Source organism: Acipenser ruthenus, chromosome 18, assembly GCF_902713425.1.
Source record: "Acipenser ruthenus chromosome 18, fAciRut3.2 maternal haplotype, whole genome shotgun sequence".
Classification (NCBI taxonomy): Eukaryota; Metazoa; Chordata; class Actinopteri; order Acipenseriformes; family Acipenseridae; genus Acipenser; species Acipenser ruthenus.
In genome coordinates, this window is record NC_081206.1 from 28,990,709 (window position 1) to 29,013,224 (window position 22,516).

The 22,516-nt window shown below is 44.7% G+C and overlaps 1 protein-coding gene across 2 annotated transcripts; it reads right to left on the reverse strand.

Moving 5' to 3' along the window:
* Window positions 1-48: 48 nt before the first annotated feature.
* LOC117963916 (protein Smaug homolog 1-like) lies at window positions 49-21,463 on the reverse strand. Of its 2 annotated transcripts, XM_058991876.1 has the most exons (12): window positions 21,038-21,463; window positions 9,027-9,527; window positions 7,083-7,364; window positions 6,588-6,697; window positions 6,202-6,288; window positions 5,503-5,734; window positions 5,201-5,286; window positions 4,793-4,911; window positions 4,056-4,260; window positions 2,810-2,936; window positions 1,798-1,881; window positions 49-781 (listed from the first exon to the last, which is right to left on the reverse strand). In XM_058991876.1, exons 1-12 carry the CDS (start codon window positions 21,228-21,230, stop codon window positions 753-755), a joined length of 2,055 nt encoding a protein of 684 aa, XP_058847859.1. In that variant the 5' UTR covers window positions 21,231-21,463; the 3' UTR covers window positions 49-752. The 2 variants fall into 2 exon arrangements, with proteins under 2 accessions (XP_058847859.1, XP_058847860.1); XM_058991877.1 differs by lacking the exon at window positions 7,083-7,364.
* Between the last annotated feature and the right edge of the window lie 1,053 nt (window positions 21,464-22,516).

A 22,516-nucleotide genomic window follows, 5' to 3' on the forward strand; every position in this document is an offset into this window, starting at 1 on the left:
CACAGCTTTGCTGCTGGCTGGAAACAACAAAACAAACACAAAAAAAGCATCAGTTAATATCTACTGTAAGAAAATTATAAAACAGTAAGCATTTACAATAACACTGTCCAAAAAAATAAAAGAACAACATTCATACCTGAACTTTTATAAATGTTTCGGTACCCTTAATATTGGCATTTTTATGTAAACAATAATTAAATATATATTTGCTTTTACCATCTAAGCACTGTTTCTCCCACTGTCTTATTCTTTATCCAAAAGACATGCTAGTTAGGTTGTTTCACTGCTTGATTTCGGGGGAGTTGACCTCTCCTGTGAATTGAAGTGTGTCTGCTCTTTCTCTCTCAGTATTTGGTCACACAAGTTCACGGCTTCCTGTTTGATGCCCCCCCCCCCCCCCCACCTGCAGCTACCATTCTAATTTCATAGGTAAGTTATGAGACGACTGTTCCACTGGAGCTGCTCACAGTTTCCATGGATACCTTGGAGTCTTGGGGTGGAGAGGGGCCGTTTCTGATATCTTCTGAAAAGCCTGGTGCTTGTTAACTTGTTAGATTTTGTTTATAAAAAATTCTTACGAATTGAGAAGAATAAAAATGGAGAATAACAAACAAGGAGCTAGTAAGTGGTGAACGCTGCTTGGTTGGCTGTCCAGGTGACGGCGGGCAGGCGACCCTTCTTGACCCCTGGGTGACCTCTCTCCTATGACTCACGGCCAGCACTGTCTCCCTGGCCCTCCTCTCTCTATGGCCTCAGATGGTCGATGTCCGGTCAACACCGTCTGTAAACAAAAAACAAAACAACAGCGTTGAATATCATTGCAGTCTGACACACACAGTTTCAAGCATAAATACAAATAAAAACTAAATTAACATCATTTACATATTTTATTTAACATCATGTAATCATAGAAAGTACAAAACGATATCGCAAAAGTCTACCGGAAGCCATAACAGTATTTCCTGTTAGATTTCGAAATGTCACATTTTTCAATTTTTGGCAGTTTTTCATCGTTAGGTATATGGAAAACTACAATGCGGTATGTAATTAAATATGTTAATGTAACATTATTCAGCTGGTTTCATTCGACTTTATGAAGCAAAATGAGTTACTTCTATAAGGTGATGCAGAACCTTTGGCCACAGCTGTAGAGTGTCGAGGGAGCCGAGCACACAGATGGCACTCGAACACTGCCCAGTCTGTGGAGGCACCGAGCAGGCTGGCGCATTCCTCAGCACACCACAGCCTGGCTCCCAGGCCCCTCTCCGGGGTGTTTGCTAACGGACTGCACTCACAAAGCCCTGCTTGTCAGCCCACGAGGCCGGAAACTGAGAGGACACTGTCTCCCGTTACAAACACTCAAATACAGACTTTATTCAAAACTATATAAAAAAAAAAAGATATAAAACACACAGGCACGGCAAACTTATTACCTGTTTCCTTTCATTTATGTTATTTTTTTTTTTTAAATGTTATCCTCTTTCTACAGTGGTTTACTGATTTCCCATGAACAGAAAAAAGGCAAATAAAATGGTGTAAATGTGCACGTTTTTGCATTTATTTTAGTCACAGGCTGTTGCACGCATAGTTTCTGTTTTTTTTTCTTTCATGCTTTCCAATGTTGTCATTGACCATAATTTCACCCTGAAATAGCATAATCGTCACATACTGTACTTCTGCTTATCATACTGGCGTAGGACATCTAGCTCTTTAGAACGTTAGGGGAATGGGATGCACCTGTCCAGCATCCCTTATCCCATGCCACTTTGCTAGAATCTCTTTGATTATATTCCTCACCTCCCAACGCATGCTCGGTCATGCTCAGGCACAAGGATTCCAGGCGATTGTTGATATCTGGTTCTGTCACTGGCACCTGGAACTCTGGAAGACACACAATCTCTTATATTTCACTACAGTGGATCAGAGGTCGTGTGCACATAGTTTTGGATAAACTCAGATTTCAACCAATAACTGACCCCTCCACTCCCCCCCAATCACATTCAGCAGGCTTGACTTTAGCTGAGTCAACAGAGACTGGGATTCTAAAATCCCTTCTGGGGAGGGAGAGCTGAATTAGGCACTCGCTGGCTGGATGGAGCTGTCAAATTGCTATATATAGACCCTAAATCCCCCTAGTGATGTCTGTGCCTTAATCAATCCATTAATCTGCCCAGCGTCAGAGAAGCGGGGAAGGAGAGGAGTCTGGGCCAGGCTTCAGGACTGCATACCCTGGGCTTGAGCCAGCCCTTAACAGCCGTGACTGTATGCAAGCCGCCTGGGATCGGCAAGAGATAGAGAGAGGGTGAGAAAGGGAAGAGGGGGAGAGGGGAGAGGGGAGCAGGGATGGAGGGAAGCGAGGGAGATGGCTGAAGGTAGAGGAAGAGAGAGAGAGATAGAGAGAGGGTGAGAAAGGGAAGAGAGAGGAGGGGGAGAGGGGAGAGGGGAGAGGGGAGAGGGGAGAGGGGATGGAGGGAAGCGGGGGAGATGGCTGAAGGTAGAGGAAGAGAGAGAGAGAGGAAGGGGAGAAGAAGTGGAGAAAGGGAGAAACAGCCAGAGCTCTCCTTGCAGCACAAAGGCAGCTATTGTGGGAGCGGGAGGCCGAGGCAGCAGTAGCAGTGTTGGTGTCGGGTTCACCCTGCCGCTTCCTTTCATTCTTTTGCTCATTAATTCTTTTTTGCTGTTTTGAAAAGTGTAGCCTTCAGGAATATATAGTATACAGGGACCTGGGAAAATGAATTTCTCACATACATACATACATACATACATACACACATATATTCATACACACACACATAATGTTTGTTCATACCAGCCTGCTGGAACAGGAGCATGTTGTGTGGCGTGGTGTGGACGGGCAGTGAACGTGTGCGCTGCACCGAGCTGTGAGTCCGGCTGGGCATGCTGTTACTGCCCCCAGGGTTGGCAAACCACAGGCCCTGAGGAGACACAAGACCACAGTCACGAGCAAACCTTCCATGAACTCACTCAGCACTGTGTGTATCTATATATATATATATATATATATATATATATATAGGTTTGAAAGGAGTTATAACTGCAGTGTACAAGAATGAAGAAAATGAAAGAATGATACTTCAAAAGATTTAAATGATTAAAAAATTATTTATTTCAGGAAAAGCCCTTCTTCAGCTGTTTAGAAAGAAAAGTAAACACAACGCAGTAAACCTGTTATTTTTAAAAAATTCTGTGGATGATGTCATGACTATGTCAGAATAGAATGCTCATTCCAAGAGGTTCCAAAGTTCCTAGTTTGAAGACAACTTGCGTTCCCTTTGTTTCCAAGCAGCATTTGTTCTACAGCACTGACTGATCCCACAGGTGGTGAAGTCTTCAGCAGTGTGATTATGTGTAATTGTTGAAATGTCAGGCTACTGGAAATGTGTTGATCCGAATGTTTTGTAAATATTCCATGTTTATAAATATAAATATATTGTAATTCCAACTCACTTTCAAACACATTCATCAAGTATATTCCAGAGTGCTATTAGGCGTAGCATTTATTAAATGTCATGAAACACATACAGTATTAAAATCGGTCTCCAGCCCTCCCTCTCTCCATCCCTGTTTCTCTCTCTCTCCCTCACTCAACCCTTTCAGGCCCTCCCGCAAGCCGGGCCAGGGAAAACAGGAAATGCCTGTGTACTGTTCTCACTGACTCGGCCTCTCACTCTCATTCGCCTCCCTTTCATCATCTCTCTCTCCTGGTTTCCTTCACTTTCTCTCCCTCACTCCTGTCTGTTCTAACCCACCCGCTCTCTCGTTCACATTTTCTCTCCTTTAGTCTGCCTTTTCCTTTCTCCACAAAGTCAGCAATCACCCAAACAGACTGTTCTGCCAACACAGGCATTTTACTGGAAAGAAATGTGGATCAGGCTGTCAAAAAGTAGTCCTCCAGCTGTGCCCTCTCTTAGGTTTACTAGGATTCTGGCCCTGTGCAAAACTGTTAGAGACAAAAAGTAGTGTATCCTATGCGTTTCTAATACTGAGTGTAAGTCTCTGTGAGTGAGGGCCTACTGGCCGGCCTGCCTACCTACCTGCCTGCCCTGCTTGTGTCCACTAAGAGTGCTGGCAGGGCTGCGCTGGGATGCCCCCAGGATGCTGCTGGTTCCCAGCAAGCCGAGCCTAGCTCCGGGCAGGCTGCGCGATGGCACTTGGAACTGTCGTGGGCTCCGCCGCGACATCACCCCTCCCCCCACGCAGCCCGCTGTCGGCAGGGAGTTGGACTGACAGTAGCTACGGCTGAAACACAAACACAAGAAATCAAACTGAAATCAGCTACAAAATGAGAAACAAAACACCTGGAGAGTTCTAGTTTTATAAAACAAACAGGTGTTTTTACCTCTTTCAAAAAACATGAGTTAATTAAAGAGTAAACGCTTTGAAAATCTGGTGCACAATGTCATGTATTGTAATGAACCCAAAGTGTATCTGTGAATATTAAGGGAAACAGCCACACTTCCAGCCAGTGGAAGCAGACAGCAGATCTGGATGGGAGGCACAGATTAGCCAGTGCGGTTGTGATTGTTCTCATCTGGGCGGGGCAGCATGTTCTGAGGTCTTATTGTGCACTCTGCTCAGAATCCTTCACTCAGGGCTCCACCACGTGTTGAGAGCAATCCATTTCACAAGGAACATTCTCCTTACTTCTGCTCCATGTAATACAATGGAAACTTCAACACAGGCGCTGGCTTTATTGTAACAAACTGTGATTTTATCATTACAGAAGCTGTGTGGAGGGTGGGTAGAGCTCCTCCTCTAATGTTAATGATACCTCCTCTGCTGCCGATACCCTGCCATGTCCAAGAGGGATTTCCGCGGTAACGACCTGAAAAGCTTCTGCACCTGCTGTTTCCATGACAACAGGCGCTTCTTCTGCGTCTCTGTGAAGGCCTGTCAGGGAGAGAGAAAGCAAGAGCGAGAGAGGGATCAGACTGTGCTTCATCAAGACCATTTGTTCGATTCATTTTAGAAATGCGTGCTACATTTTCAGCAGCTTTCTTGTTTGTTTGTTTTTAAACGTTTAATTCAGACCTGTTCTAGAAGCCCACCTGCTTTAGGAAGGCAAGTTCACCCAGAATCCAGGGTGGTCTTCTAGGACAGGTTTTGACTGCAATAATGAAAGCTTCTTTCTGTAAGTATTAGTGGCAAGGCCCTGGGTCCATGATGGGAGTGTGATTACCTCGTGGATTAGACATCTGTCTATGAGCTGCAGGTAGGAGCTGATGTTCTCTTCATCGGCTCTGGAGACGAGGAGCTGAGTGCACACTGGTAGAGAAAAGAGACCAGAGTGAACCCACACACACTCTCAGGTATCTGGCCTTATAATCATACTACCCCTCATGTCATGGTAATGCTGTGCTATACCATGCTTTAACTATACATTTACCACACTTTGCTATGATTTTACAATGCAGCAATCAATAACTTCTACAAGGCAATCATTAAAAAACAAATCAGATAGTAAATAAAGTAAGTAATTACCTTTTCCCATGACTCGTGTGAACTGTGCAGGGAGATCCCCTTCTGAGATGAGCACGCCCCCCGACTCCCCCTCACCCCCTCCCAGCTGCGATGACAGGGTGATGCCCTTCCCCTCGGAGCCTGGCAGGGGCCGCTGTTCCAAATCCTCTCCGCTGTAGGCCTTGATGGGCGTCAGGATCATCTGGTGCAGCTCCTGCAGAGGGGCGCGAAGACCGCCCCCCTCCAGGACGTCCTGCCACAGGCAAAAAAGAAGAAATGCTTTGTTTAATCTTATTAAAGTATTCAGACCCACAGGAAAACAACTGATCTTCTCAACAATCTTTACAGACTTTCTGTTGAAACCTTTGACCTGACTGCTACAAAACTTTATTTTATTTACATCATATAAATCGAGTCTTTGAAAACTGATTCCATTTTAAACAATGGTATTTCCCTTATGACTTGTTTTCTTCTTTAAATAGACATTATATACCAGTGGCCCTACAGAATACTATAGCAAAGTACACTACAAAAATGTAATTCTCCACACAAGCATCCTTGCTCCAAACCTTAGTCAATCTCACAATACCACCTGTTGTAAAGCGTTTCCCTAAATACAGCATACTGCTCTATGTCCCTTTAAAATGCCTCCCCTTATTGTGCACTGCTCCGACACATGGCCCCTGTCTGTCTCTGTGCCAGACTGACTGACTGACTGACCTTCTCCAGGGACCGCAGCACCATGTGTCGCTCTTTCAGCTTCTGGATGCTGATGACGATCTTGTGCCGCGCTCCTTTGGTGACGTTCTGCAGAGAGAATTACAGACACTGCAACAACAAGGCAAAGGGAGCAGTGCGGAGCCCCGAGCACTCGGCACGGAAGCAGCTGATGACAATCTTGTGCCCAGCTCCTATCAGTCACTTTCTGCATGGGAGGAGTAGAGTGAGTCGGTGGAAGTGAGGGGAGAGGAACGGAAGGTAAGGGGAGGAGGGGTGGGGAAAGGGAACCTTGCACAGCTGAGCTCTGAGATCTCTGGTAAGGATGATGAAGACAGTGTTGTGCCACGAGCCTCCTCGTCCAGCTTCCAATATGCCAAGGGACTCACCTGTGATTCCAGCTGCCTCTCTGTCAGTGACATCATCTCATCGTAGGTCATGGTTGAGAAAAGAGCTGCGTACTTGTGGAGACGGAGGCTCTTCAACCAGGCTGGCACGTCTGCAAGCACAGGCACACGCACATTACTGCACAACACTACACATGTTATCCATAGGTAAAAAGAGAAGAAAACAAACCACCTGCTTCCCTACAAGGACCAGCGTTTAAAAGAAAGCGACAGGAAAAGATGGAAAATACAGACGGCAGCAGTATCTGGACATTGGGCAATCTGACGTCCTAATATTTCATCCAACTCCGGGGCCAAACAAGAGTCTTACTGTATTCTTTACTCTTAAGAGACACTCCTTTCAGGCAAAGGCTGCAGCAGTCAAATCTATTTTTCTTAATCCGTATTTATTTCAGTTAAACTACCAACAAATATCTTCTTATTAAAAGTGCAAGAACAATGTGCCATGTCTTCTCTCTCTCTCTCTGGTGAGCTCACCCCTCATGCCGCTGCCCTCCTCGTGGAATGTGGTGCAGTGTGCCGTGCCGCTCATGTGCGGGCCCTCGTCCAGGTGCTCGCTGCCCCCGCTGCCCGAGGACGCCACACTGCTTTGGGGGGACAGGGGTGCGTGGTCGGCGGGGACGGGGCCTCGCGAGCGCAGGTCCTCCTGGGACAGCCAGCCGTGTCCGAGGGGCTGCCGCTCTGAAGCGCTCATCGGGGGGGTGAGGGACACCGAACGCTTGAGGGGGCTATGCTGGCCGCTGTGCCCACCGGGCAGGACTGCAAGACACAAACAAAAGCGCCGTCGCTCAGCGAGACTGCCCACCACCACTGCCAAGTGCTTTCTAGCAGCCCCACTCCAGCCATGGCAGTAACAGGTGCTCATTCACTAAAGAGAGCTGGATAAGCTCATCAGACACACCTGGTATGGGGGGGATTACAAAACAGCAAGTGGAGCGCTCAGTTTCCTTCTTAAGAAGTCTAAGGACAGCTCTGAGCAGTCCATGTTCACTTAAAAAAAAAAAAACATGTCTTTGTTACGAATGTGTGATTGTGTGAAACCCAACCTAGTGTGTGCAGATGCCATTAAAAACCAAGCAATGATCAATTAAAAATGTCTGGATTACTGCAATTAAACCATGTATCTGGGTCAACCCCCCCCCCCCACAGTATTTAAATCTGATACACTGCTAAGGTCTGTTTCTTTCTTTTCAATAGGAGGCAGTGAATGGCTTAGTTAGGCTAGTGCTATGTATAGTTTTTTCAGCCAGTCTAAAATAAGTCCCAGCTAACATTACAAGCTCCAGACCCTAAATATTACCCATTTTCCGTAAATACAGACTGTCCTCGCAAGTGATACCATACATGGGAAGGGATATGTGGGACTCAGCCGGCTGGGAAATAGACTGCAAAACCCGAGTTCTAGCTCTGAGCGGTATTGCGACCAAGTAGTTTTGAAGAAAGGTTCAGCAGGTAGGAAACTGTGGCAGCCACTATGTGCTTAGCAACCTCCACTGATGTTGAAGGCATTAGCCAAAACGACTTTCTCACAGCCTTATCTCAGAAAGCTCCCACATAAGAGTCCAACTGTGCAGTTTCATTGCAGTGCGAGTGCCAGTGGTGCTGGTTTGGAGCAATGTCCTAAATGCAAAGGCAGTGTCCCAGATGTTAGGTGTTAGGATGGGAAAAAAAATGAAGAAAAAGAAGGGGGAAATCAAGGCTAATAAAGGAGGCAGGCTCTTCTGTTCTGTATTGTATACTGTTTATAATGTGCAACCGGTCTTAAAGGAGCAAAAACCAAGGCTTAAAAAAACATGTTCTTACCTTTCACAAGTGCAGATGAAACAAGTGTTTATTTACAGTACCACAACACTGTTTTTTTCAAAGTATTTATTTATGAACAAAATAGAACTGTTCTATACTCTTTTTGTCAGCCCTCTATCAAAAGCTTTTTATTCAGACTTTAAATAACTCCTGAGTTAAAGCTACAAACACTTTGAGTTACAGGTAATAGAGCATCGCCTGGGCCTTAAACTTGTAGGATATGCTGCCTAAAACAACTAACATGTGGCAAAGTAAAGTTCTCTTACCTGTATCACAGGAAGGGAAAGGGGAAAGGAAACCAAGTACTTTTATCAGCTTTTACAGTAGTCTTGTGGCTTTGTAACAGCAGGTTCCTGGACTATAAACTCAAGGTGTACTTTACCAGTGCAGCATATGATTTTGTAAGATCAATCTACTGCAATAAATTCAACTCTAACTGAAACTATAAGAAGTGATAAATGTTTTGGTTATGCCTTCATCCTTGTAAACAGTACGCCATGTTACATGATTAACATGCCATTATCCTTGTAAACAGTACACCATATTACATGATTAACATGCCATTATCCTTGTAAACAGTACAACGTGTCACACATTTAACAGGAGACCGGCACTCACTAGTGTTGGCGCTGCTGGCAGTGCCAAGGGCATTGATGGTGGATGGCACGGAGGTGGAGGGGTAGAGGGAGAGGTGCCCGTTCTCGCACCCCTGCTGATGCCAGCCGCCCCCGCCAAAGCCCGAGTCCCGGGGGCTCTGCCAGCCGTTGAGCCGGTCGTCTGAGCCGTGCCGCTGGTGGTGAGGGTAGAGGTGGTGAGGGGTCTGGGCGCGCTCCAGAGAGTCTGCCCGTGCGGCAGCACGCTCCTCCAGGTGGTTCAGCCACAGCGCCAGCGCTGCCCGGTCCTCCAGAGACGTGGCCGGGTGTATCAGTGCGTACGACAGCAGCTGCCGGCTCTCCTCCAGGTGGCGCCCGTGCTCGATGGAGTGCGCCAGGATCATGGGCAGCAGCTGCATGTACTCCCCCTTGGCCTCAACGTTGCCCGGCTGCAGCAGGGGCAGGTGGGTCAGCACCAGAGAAAGGACCCGCTCCTTGGGTTCACCCTGCCACTGGCTGATCAGAACTGCAACAGGGAGGGAGAAACACAGGGTCAGCGACAGAACTCAGTGAGAAACAGCAACAGTTAAACATGCCATTCAGTGGACAGGCGGGAAATATCTGCACAGGATTCAGCATAGTGGTTATTATAAGTGGAGCTTTTTTATTTTTTACACATGGACTCTAAACATTTTTTTTTTTAATGTTAACATTAAAGGTGTAAGACTAAAACACCAAATTAACAGTTCGGAAAAATAGCAGGGACACTTACAGCAGAAAATGACTTATACAGAAAGTCAACTATAAAAAAGCAGAAGGTCAGGCTCCATAGCTAACAGCACGGAGGGGAAGCTATGTTCGTGTTATACACTGTTCCAAAGGTGTCTGAACTCTCCGCTACAGACAGTCCTCAATAATAACCCTGCACCTACTCAATGCAGAGCATGTGTCAGCCAGGCTGATTTAACATCGTTCTGGAGGTCTCAGGATCAGGATATGCTGGCAAGACACTCAGGCACTGGGCTGCATTTGCAAAAACACCTTTGCCTGTTTTGATGGGACTAACTGTAATAATTGAGGGGGGGGAGGAACCAGTTCTAATGAACCTGCTTGTATGTGACCAAAGAACATCTTGCATGATTTACTGTGTATATGTACATCTCACACAATCCCTTTGAACTGCACACAAAAGCTGAACAGCAGCTGGTTCAGAAGGAATTCGAAATACCGGCTGCAAATAAGACATTGCGTTAGTAGTGCTTTTAAAATACAGTATACTGTGTATACTATTTATATAGATGCTTCCACACATGGTGAACAGGGTAAGGAATGGAGGAGTCATCATCTTATTTCTTTTTCAAAATGTTAGAAGCTAAGTAAAGCAGCAAGTTCAGACTCGGGGCGCAGGTCTATACATAACTATTGTTGCCTATTTGACAGGAACCCTCATTCCAACAAGGCTCTGCAAGGGTTATAGATACAGCAGGTCACGGCACCGCATTGTCTCTTTACTGCACTCACACAAATAGAGACTCTGTAATGGGCTAGGGGGTCTGAACAAGTTTCAGGGATTACTGAGTGAATTTCTTTTTGAAGGTAAGAAGTATAATGTACAGTAAAACAAGACACAATTTCGCTTGTTGTACACAATTTTATTTTATTTTTGTGGCGTATTTGGTATTGTGATTGTTATGTTTAAAAAAAAAAAAAACTGATTTACAATGCCCAAAAACAACAGGGAAATGGGAAAGCAAGCACACACAACAGGGTGTTGAAGCCTGGTTCACTATCTGCACGCCTGGGATGTTGTTTGGCACAAGGTGAAGCAAAGTGCCATTAAACAGTCCAGGCCTGCAGATGCGGGATCCCATTTGAACACCCTGGAGTGTGTTATTGCACCCCTCCCCCACCCCTGCCAAAGTGAACTGGATGTCAAGTGAATCCGGCAGAATGCTTCGAAGAGTTCCAAGCGCTCTTAGTATAGTGACATCATTAAACAGGTTGGGACTCTTGTTGAAATGAGATTGCTCTCTCTCCTCTTGTTGAAATGAGATTGCTCTCTCTCCTCTTGCCATTTTATAAGCAGCCATATTCCCGCTACGCACACATCATCATCTCCGGGATAAACAGCAGATATTCCAGCTCAGTGAGGAATAACTGCAGAGTATTGACCTGTGAGGGAAGTCTGAACATTCAGGCAAGCAGGTAAAATGAACATCGTGACCGTCCTGAATATGTTCTGAACGAAACCCGCGGGGTTATTAATCCACAAGCCATACAGTACCAGGAAGAACAAGAGGCACTGGAACAGTGATAATGTCTGATAATGCCGGGTACTATGTGACATTTAGAGAACACAATCCTCACTTGAGAGGTTTTCTATTTCATGTAATGATAACATCACGGATGCTGAAGCTCATACTGATGCATAGAATAGGAAGCCGTTTCAATAACACTGTCTTCAGGAGGTTACTTTCTTCTGATCCCATCGTTGAGTGTTTAAAGTTCTGGATGAAGCATTGCTGCAACCTTCACACACTGGTTTGGACATGCTTCTGTCACCAGGAGGCGGTTCCTTGCTTGCGTTCCTGCGGTTCCTTGCACTTTCCTTTGTTATCAAGCCCACTTAGCTTGGAATGCTCTACACGCTGATAGGCTAGTTTATAAACATGAGTATTTTGAATCTAATGAATGAAATCTGGAATGGGGTATTTTACCAAGTGCTGATGTCAGGATTTTCATTCTGTGAGTTCCCAAAATCTACAACTAAATGTATTAAACATATGAGAAAGAAACCATTGAAAGGATTAAAAGAAAAGAATACTGTGGTCACCTTAAGAGAGCCTCAGCATGTTAGGACCGAATCATGTGATTTCCTTAATCAAGCCGCTGCTCTGCTCATGACTCGGGTTCTGCTGCATTTAGCTGGTAATCAAGCCCTCATGACATACAGTGACACCCTGCTCCTAAAATTAGAGCCCTCAATTTGACTTGGCCTCCATCCTGCCTTCCCTCCTTCCCTCCCCCTCCTGCTTCTGGAAGCAGCAGCGAGGCAGGGACACACAGTGCTTTCTCTCTCTCCTTCTCTCCCTCCCTTACGCCAGTGATCAGCACAGTTGTGCATGGACATACAACGTGTTCTCTCACTCTCCCTCCTTCCCTCCCTGTCTGTCTCTATCCCTCCCTCCCTCCCTTCCTGTCCCACAGACTCTCTCTTTTCCTGCCTTACCTCTCTTAGCTGAGTGTAACAGAGACCCACATTGCTCTCTTTTTCCCCAGGACCTGCCAGTTCACAAACTCCCTGAGATATTTACAGACCCTCTTAGCCACTGTGGAAAAAAACACAAAACTGTACAACGAGAAGTTGGGATACTTCCATGCATTTGTAACTGTTAAGTTACAGTTTAATCAGTATTAAACAGTAGTTTAATCTGAAGGCAACCAACACAAAAAATAATAATGTAACTGGTTTATATTATATGTGATTAGGGATGCAATGATACGTATTTCAATATGCAGGTCACAATACGATAGGTATCACAGCGATATGTGTGCTGGTCCTGATCGGCTGCTTTTATGATGCAAAATAAGATCGAGTGATCATTTAACGGTGGACTAGTTTGTTAATGAATTGATTACAGAGAGTATGTTTTCATGCCAACTATAAAGCACACTTATTCTTCAAGAACCACTCGGTGAACAACAAGGGGCTCTGTTGTGCTTTTGGTCTCGTATCCCGATCCAAACGATACATACCTCTTTACAATGCATCATGTAAAGAGAGGATCACGATTCACTGATGCACAATGAACTGTTACAGTCCTACATGTAACATGCAACAAGAATTGTAGGTGCTGGAGCCGAGACAGACCATTACACTTGATTGAAGCCTGAGCTTGAATTAACATGGTTCTATATATATCATAGTGCTGTCATAGTATGCTTATTGCAGGTAATCCCATCTAAGGAGCCCCATGGAAATGAGAATCAGGGATAGTTGAGCATTAACACTGAGCCAATCATGTATATACCGGTATACCTCAACATGTGGGCACTACTGTGATGGCACCAATAATCTCTCTTAAATGTTCTTATAAGTGGCATGCAGCAGCTTATATCACTAACAGATGCAATAGGGCTGCGTGGAACTACTTAATTCTGAATTGCTACTTCATTGGAGTGCAACAGGGGACCGTATTGCAGTTCACATGTAATTACATTTCAATTCCCTCCTCTTGCTGCAAAGCGTCGCCCTGTTCCTAGACGCACACCCTGCTGCACAGCCGAGCAGCAGAGTGGAAAGTGTGAGCAGCTCCCTGAGCCTCTCTGCGAGGTGATTAGAGCCAGGCTTTACTGCTTACCCCCAGCAGAACTGTCTGCAGCGCGCTCGTCTGAACTGACAAAGTGACTTCCTGGACTCAAATCAGCATTGCTAAGGGAGTCTTTATGAAGCACACACTCAGCTCTGTGCTCCGTCATTCGGAGCAGGTCTGAGCAGGTGCTGTTTCTCTTACCCAGGACCTGTACAACAATGTAAAAATCAAACCATTTGACTTTTGATTTAGAAGTGGTTCCAAACAAACAAACAAAAAAAAAAACCCAGTTAGTTAGTAACTTGTTTTTTTGTAGAACCAGTAGTCTCTTGGTAGATCATAATTTTTAATAGATCACATGTTTATTAATGGCGATGGAGTAACTGTATGGACAGGGCTTGTATTATGACATTACAGTAATGTATACTGTAAATAAACAAGTATAAACTACAGGAGCTCAGTGTATACAGATATATGAATAACGGCTCACCTTGGCATTGGTTACTGTTCTCTCAGCCACATGATGACACAATGCACCGCTAACCAAAGAATACCGGGTTAGGTGGCGGTTGTGAATTACTAATTTTATTTATTATCTGCATGCCTGACAGCACCCAAAAGGGTATAAAGAGTGGTACTGTACTGAACTGAACTGAAGTGCCCTCTTACACAGAGACACGGAGCCACCTGGCTGGCATTAAAAAGGGATTGTTCAAAATAACAAGTTTAACAAGATTTGTTTAAATGGTATTCTGCAAACTGGAAACCACCACACACAAGCCTGGGAGTAGACACTCTGCATTTAGCAGGCACATGATTCCTGTTCTAAAAATACCCTTTCCACATCACACAGACCCAGGAATAGAGCAAGGGAGACGAGGGCTTGTTTATAAAGAAGTGCCAGGAAACGCAGCCCTGCAGGAGGAGAGGTACACAGGCTGCACCAGAATGGAAGGGAGGGAGTGAGTGTGCAGGGTCAGGGGTGTAATGAACCCCGAATCTGAGAGTGAATTACACGTTGTTTTCATATGGAACACATCTTCCCAATCATGATCCTTTATGTGCTCCTGCTTCTGTTAGATCAGTCTGTGTCTTTAGTGTCAACCCCCATTTCCCCAATTCTTTTGTTGTGATTTAATTAAACATTTAGCTATCTAAACAGTTAGTGGAATAAAAAAAAAATGCTATTCAACACACACACTGTAGATCTATGTTTATTGTACCATAGAGATCCCAGGATAGCAGCACTGTTGTACAGCGGTAGAATCCATGATGTAAAACCACAGAGGAAAGTGGGGAGAACAGGGCATTGTGGAGCCATTCTGCATGGAGCTCCCCCAGCCATCTCTCCGACTCTCAGCTCCAGCTCAGAGCTTTGGAATGTGCTGGCATACCACAAGTCCGGCTGAAGAATGCTCAGTTTCCGACTTACTGCACAGCATCCCAAACGGCACTGGTTAGACACATACTTTCTCTTTGAGATCACCCAGCCCCAACGATAACAAACACTTCCTTCCACAGCCCCCGCCACCCCACTGCTGCCCTGAGCCGCTCATCTGAAGACGGGGGTACCGATTCCAGTCTGAGGGAAACACACTGCACAGCACACATATACACTACATTGTTCAGGATTTAAACCACCATTTTAGGTAATCATTTATGGTGACCAAAACCGAACACAGCAAGTCAAAACATCTCTCTCTCTCTCGTTTCTGTTTTTAACCATTCTGCCATCTCTCACTCTCTACTATTCTCAGCCAATAGGGAACAGGGACCTGCTGGCAGCTGAGCCACCCAGCCTCTTGTTACCATGGTGAGAGAGAGCTTATAGCCCAGCCCACACTACTAACATCACAACAGATTCCAAAATGCTTTGTTTCAGAAAAACAATTTTGGTAAACATGAGAATAAAGCCCTGGAAACTGATTAACGTCAGTGAAGTCTTCTTGCTTCAACAGTCTCTGAATTTTCCATCACTCACGCACAAGCCAGCAACGGGAGACAGCAAAAACAGGTAAACATCGGCACACTTTGCAGAAAGGCTTTTTTAGGTCTATCTGTTGGCTTTAAGAGGCCACAGCTATTAGTATGGCTCAGAATATCACAGCCCTTACTGCTAGTATGTGTGGAATGTAAGGCTCAGTCTGCCTACCTAGAAACCCCAGACCTCTATTTAAGGAAATGGCTGGGCTCGTTTCACTTACTGCCTTCCCTTTTGCAAAAAGAATGATTTTTTTTTCCTATCTAGAAGAGCACTTTAACCCTTGCTCTGCTAAGAAACTATCCCCCCCACCCACCGCAGACAGAAACAACACCGGCTAATTCACTTGACTCTCAAGCCGTTCCACCTCTGGAGTCCTGGGCTTTAATCTGTTGGCTCAGGTGACAAGTGAAATAAGATAGGTGTTATCAGCTTGCCCCCAGTAGACAGCAGTGTAATCCACACTGCAAAACAAACACTGTGCAATTAGGCAAAATTGGAAGTCTTCGATTGAGAGAAGCCTAGGACTAATTGGCAGGGGGGTGTATAGGTAAGGATTGAGGTGCTCCTGCTCCCATCAGCTTACAGAGCTACAAGGTAAGCTCACCAGGTACTGTGCCTGACTCTACCATGCGCCATTGCCCCTTATTGTCCTAAAGCACCGAATTCACTGGCACCAGGACTATTTACCTTAATTACCTTGGTATCACCTTGTTCTGCTGAAGCCCTGAGCCAATGGTGTACCCTTGTTCTACTGATGCGATGAGCCGATGATGGGAACCAGCCAGGCAGGCGGTAGAATCTAGTCTGTCCAAATTACAAACTTCCAAACCTAACACAACTCAAGGCTCAATTACCACACCCTCTCCGACAGAGTTTAATAAACAGCAGCAGGACATTTTAACCCAAGGACTTGTTCACTATGAAGGCTTGTGCTGTATATTTTAGGTCAAAATATTGATCCAACAAAAATAAACAAACATATAATAACAATAATTTTAAAAAAAAAAGTGCTAAAATCCCATGCAATAGCAACACATTCATGGGAAATCAATAAAAAGAGTAACTTTGAGGTGAGCTACACTACACCCTCAACCAAGTACTGTACATAGGATAAGCCCAGCCTGAAGGAGCTCCACAGCTGCTATGGGGAACATCAGGCAATGGAAAGTGATGTCGTCAATTCCCAAGGGGAAAATACATCTGCTGAAAGGCATTCCCATTCTATTACAGCCTGGAGAGCAGCCAGCGAAAACCAAAAAAAAAAAAAAAAAAAAGGGAAAAGAGTTGCAACAGTGTTGGAGCTGTGAATCAGTGTCAAACCCTCCCCTACACCCTGCACCGAGACATGACTGCGAGGTGAAAAATCCACACTCAACCACATGATAGCCAGCGCAGTTCATTCAGAAAAAGAGAATAATGATGGAGTTGTACTGGAAGGGTTAGGGTTAGGGCTGCACCCATCCCAGCTGAGCTATTCCAGGAGAGCCACTCCCACAGGCTGCGGCAGAGCTGTGCTCCTCTGTGCATGAAACAGGGACTCTGCAAAGCAGGACACACTGTGGGACTGAAAGACATTTCAACTCATTATCACTCATACAGGTGCAGGTCTAGTTGGTGTGATCAAACTTTATTTGTGGCACCTCATTCAAAACATGGGCCCTTATGCACTGATCGATAACTCCATTCTTCAAGCTTTTAACACACACTCCTAGCCTCCTACTGACCTTTCAAGGTTGCATTTTCTAACTTCTAATGTAGTCTATAGATTATGAGGATGACCTTATGCTTGTGTGTGCATTGGTTCATAGTTCTTCTACTGTGACCATATCCTGTTAGTGGGACTGATTCCCACTATAAAAAAATATAAACACCTATACTCTCTACTTTCTAACAGAGTGTACAGCAGGTTTGGAAGAACACTGCAGTTTAGAAGAATGGTGACAAGTTTAACGCTAGACTGTATGTGTATATATATATATATATATATATATATATACACACATCAGGGTATTTTTTGTTGTGTGAGTGCAGTCCTGGGCTGGAAGGAAGGATTGCAGCAGTGTGAGTGAGGTAGGCCAGCTGTCAGGCTGTGAGCTCTGTGCTGGAATACAAGGCAGCTGGTGGGAGTGGGGACTCTGTCCTCTCCCTCGGTAAACACTAAGCCTCTCCCAGCCCTTATAACCAGAGTATACTGCCCAGGGGCAGTCATAACCACTCCTGTCTGCCCCCTTTCCAAGCAAGCTGCTCCGCAAGTCAGGCCTCCTCTGAGCCCACAGCTATGAAGTGTTTCAACAGCCTCATGCTACCATGTGCCCAGGAAGAAACTCATTCTGCCCTCAGAGTGCCAACCTCTGTCCGATTTACTTTTCAGTGAGTGGTTGAAATGATACACAGACACTCTGTTCCAAACTTCTGAAATATGTTGGGTTTTTTTTCAGAATGAGAAACAAGTGCATATTCAGAGTTTTTTGTTTATGAAAGCAAACAGGAGAACAGGGCGACACACAGAACCTCTTTTTTTACACACTCACAAACTCTTGGCCGTTATTCTGTTCCCATTCCTCAGGCTCTGTGTCTGCCTCTTCAACAGATTCATGGGCCAGAAATAAACTGTTTGCTCATGTGTGGGTGAAATTAAATATTTAGACACACGAAAGAGACAAGTTCTCTTTCTTTATAGAACAGCGAGTAATATTTGAAGTCTTAAAAACAGCTGAGTGAAGGGAGAAGGAAAATAAAATTGCTGTTTTGGTGTTTTTGTGGATCAATTGATACGTGTAAGTGTGGTAACTAGTGAGAAACATGATGTGAGTGCACAGTGCTAAAGCTGTTTTTTTTTTCTTTTTTTTTTCTTTTTTTTAATAAACCTGTCAGACCTAAAGGGTCCTTAAAGTTGGTGTTAAAGAAAACTTCTAGTTCTGAAATGTTTAGTTTAGTGCCAGATTTTGAAATTGCAGCCATTTATAACCATGTGGAACTTGAAATCTTAAATCTACACTTTATAGACGTGAATGAAAATCCCACATAATGGTAGCTATTACTTGTTGTGTGTGTGTGTGAGAGAGAGAGAGAGTAAAGCATGTCTTTATTCGGGTACAACCTAAATAGAGTGCACTGGATTAAAGAAACACGTTTCTAGATCTATGTAAAAATGGTAAGTATGTACGTACATAAAGAACCCCCTTAAATCCACGGATCCTAATACTTTTGAAAAACACTGCGAGGGGAATAACAAAATAATTGTACAAATGGAAATGTTACCGCTTTGCATAACAAAGTTACGAGATCCCCTGCACATCCACATACACTCTGCTCTGCGTGTAGGATTCCTACGCATGTGTAATTAGGGACCATGCCAATTAAAGGAACATGAATGGTTTTAATTACAGTATTACTGTACCAAACATACATTGCAATTGTCAGACATGACAGAAGCACAGGAGACGTTACCAGGTATAGGCAAGATCCACAGGAGACCGATCTACATCCTTAACCCTACGTGTCTGTGCACACTTGCAGTTGTGTCTTGTATGCAAATGTATATTATGACCCCTTCACTCAGAACCGGTATGCCAGTGTGTATTCTTCCCCAGGTACCTCACAGGAATGTACCTGTTCTTCAGTGCATTTGTAAAGTCTCTTCTGCTTTATTTCTTCTCTGTGAATTGCGCGCGAGACATACAGTACAGGAGTCTGTATCTCATGAGGTTATGGGAGGAAGATGAACTGATGGAAATGAGGAAGGTCCTGATTGAAATATTAAATAGCTGACTTATTTACTCTTTTGCTTTTGTAATTTAAACAAATGCACTACACAGGATCCAGAAAGGCAGTGTGCAAACTCTGATTTCCTAGTCTCAAGAGCTGCTTGTTGTTACTTGGAAAAGCCACGTTGCCCGAAAACAAACAGCAACTCACACAGAATACCACAGCAGAGTCTATTGTACATGAGCGGACTCGATCATCAGATAGAGAAACCTGCAGAATAAAGTCAGTCATTCACGAGTACAGTAGGCTACCTCTCCAGAACTCCCAGCCGCAACCCCTCACATCGCCATCGGTTTGTATGAACAGCTGGGATTATAAATGCATGGAAACCAAAATCAAAACGCATATTATAAACTGATGCGAGGTTTCCTTCAGAGTTCTACAACTGAAAGCCTCTGATCTGGTTAGGAAGTGGTGCATACAGACACAGGCACGCTGTATTGCAACATGGTAATTGAAGTTCCGATCTACTGCACAACACACACGGTTCAATGGGATTCTACAATGCACAGTACAGACAGTACATTCTACTGTATTACAAGTAGGACCGCAAACCTGCCACAATGTTGTGAAAACAATAATGGTACATTATAAACCTTTAACTCTACGTTTTCTTAAGAGGTCAGATTGTAAAATGCAAATAAGCGTAACTAGAAATGAAAGCATATTTTTTTTCAATGTACATTAAATAAAGTCCTTTATGCACATCTGTGTGAAAGTCTGTGTTAACAGTGCATACATTATGGGTCGCAATCGCATCAGCTGTGAAATCTGAAAGGTTAAACAATTCTTCATATCGTAGGCTACCGCTGGATAACGAAAAATCAAGAGCCTTAGGGCATTTCAATGTACGGTACAGCACAAATGCTTCCAATAGCTTAACTGAAGTTGCAATCTAAAACAATTCCTCTCTCATGAAATACTCCACTATGAACTAGTCTGGAATTATCTTGGGTTTTTTTTCCAGTAATAACTATTAAGTTAAGGTTGAGTTTTGAGGAGGAGTTTTAATGTTTTTTCCAGAAATAACGGTTAACAGTTAAAAGTTGGAGTTTGGTCTGGGATTAGGGCAAAAGAATGAACTAATTTGCAGTGTGTAAATAAGGGAATTACATGTGTAGCTAAAGAGCTAATACTGGTAGCTGTCATTTTAGGTATCCTTCCACATTGTTTCTGCTACTGGAAAAACCAAAGGCCAACTACAGGCAACTACTGATGGGTCTACGTGTGGCTGTGACTGGTGACTCCAAAAAAAAGACAAAGGCTGTAGAGTATTGCAATGTCATTACGCAAAATCATCCAAACACTGAACATGTGGGGGTTTTCTGCAATCACTGCCATTCCAGGTGCACCCGGGAGGCTGTCCTGAGGGGCACCTTGGCCAAAGCAGCCAATCTTTCATTGTTGCACCTACTGTCAATCATGTTCCTTGTGATGTCACCGAGATGCCATGAGTGTTGCATAGCCTGGTATTCATTAATGGTCCTGTGATTTTAATGTGTCCAAATATTATTTTACCCCCCGTCTTGGAATGCTTTCCCCGCCTCTCCGCTGCGATTCCCTGCATGGCTCGGGAGACCCGAGGGTTCAGTGGGTGTCCTCTGATCCCACGACCATGCCAGCTTCCCTTTCCACCCAGCTCACTGAGCGCCTGGCCAGCAGGGGTCGCTGTAGCACGGTGAGGAGAAACAGTCCCTGTCGGTTTTGCCTCCCTAACCCACGGGAGCACCAAAGCCAATGCGACGCTCCCTTCGGAGTCCCCAGTGAAGACAGGCCTACTTTGCACAGCCAGGACGCTGTGAACCTGCGCTGTGTGACTCACCCTGCGCACCACATGGCTGCACTTCTACCAGGAGAGCCACTCGGGGACCCAATGCTTGATATCAGTGTGACGTAACCACCAGACTTGTATTGGTACTGCATGAACACACCTTAGTACAGTATTATTATTATTATTATTGATATACTCACCAGGGTTGTTCGCTTCTAACTCCAGCACCTGCAGCTCGGTGCAGTCCGCAAGAGAGTGCTCGAGACAGAGCTGCAGGAAGCGTGCCTGAGTCCTGCTCACTTGCTTCAGCAGCGACAGCAGCGCCACCGTCTGCTCGCACTCATTCCAGCCCTTGAACCAACCGGCCAGCACTCTAACCTGGTCGCGAAACATCGTGACCCAAACAAATAAGTATGAAGAGTCTTTGTTTGAAATGTTCCCGCTGCTTCCTTATAATTTCCTTTGCACAAAAAAAAATCGTATTTTTTTGTATTTATTTCTAACGAGTTATGTAAATATTGTATGTATTTTATTTTATTTTGCAGTGTAGCGTTGTCTTTTATTTTTCTTGATTTTGGTCTTCATTAGAAGTTTTAAGAGGGAGGGCGGGGTTTTTTTTGTTTTAGTTTTCTTTCCTCCACCTTTGTTTGGCAGTTCAGAAGCTCAACTTGAAGTTTGTTTTTTTTCTTACAGTTCCATTTTCATGGGGTGTTGGACCTGCGTTTTTTTCCCCCACGTTCCCAGGGCACAGCTTATTTCTAAAAAGGAAAAAAGAAAAAAGAAAGAAACTGTCATGTGATGTGGACATCCTGGCTGATTGTAACTTGAGAACTCTTCCTAAGAAATATGACAAAAAATAAAGCTAGAGCAAAATGAAAAAGAATACATAGATAGATAATACCTGTATCTGATTGAAATTGGAAGCTTAATCCATTCACACACACACACACACACGCGTAGTCAATGTACGTATACACTACGCTACACACACACATACAGTACAAACGCCGATTTTAATTGAGCTCGCTCCTCTGCCTCTACACAATCACTCTTCACATCACAGAAATGCAAAGAGAATGCAGCATTGCCCCTGTTGCTTCAGCCAGCTAAATATGACTCAGTGGTGCAGACTTTCATTAACGTGGGAGGAAAAAATAGACGAGTTATAAAGGAAAGCATGCATTGCGGAAAAATAGGCACTTAACTGTACACCGGACCAACGGCGGGCAGGAGCAGCAGAAGCAGACATGCCACGACGGGGTACTACGGATGGAGGCGACCCCTTCGGATGTGGGCCTGTGGCATACTCTACCGAGGCAAATAAATACACTGCACCCACCCCGACCTAAATACAGCCTTCGGGAGCAGCCAGCGCATTATATTTGTGTGTGATTTTCTTCAGTATGACCTCCCTTAATCAGAATGCAGGGGGGCCGCCCTTGCACTGCGCTGCACAATCCATCTAGTCGTAGCCGTAACCTACTCGGTTTATCCCGTTCGGCAGTTACATTAACCTAAAGCTTTCAAAGCATCGTCCGTTCTTCGCAAGCTCGCTTTGGAGACCTTTTAATTTATAAACAAGTCTCTCTCTCTCCCTCTTTCATTGTAGATCCCAGTGAAGAAAGACAGCAAACGCCTCCACGACTACCGAGGAGCCTGTCTCTACCTCACTTTCTGTG

Coding starts and splice junctions, on each gene's coding strand:
- LOC117963916 (XM_058991876.1), bottom strand. CDS start 21,230: ATGTTTCGCGACCAGGTTAGAGTGCTGGCCGGTTGGTTCAAGGGCTGG. Junction 4,912..5,200: donor ACAGATGTCTAATCCACGAG/GTAATCACACTC, acceptor TCTCCCTGACAG/GCCTTCACAGAGACGCAGAA. Junction 4,261..4,792: donor GGGTATCGGCAGCAGAGGAG/GTATCATTAACA, acceptor TTTGTGTTTCAG/CCGTAGCTACTGTCAGTCCA.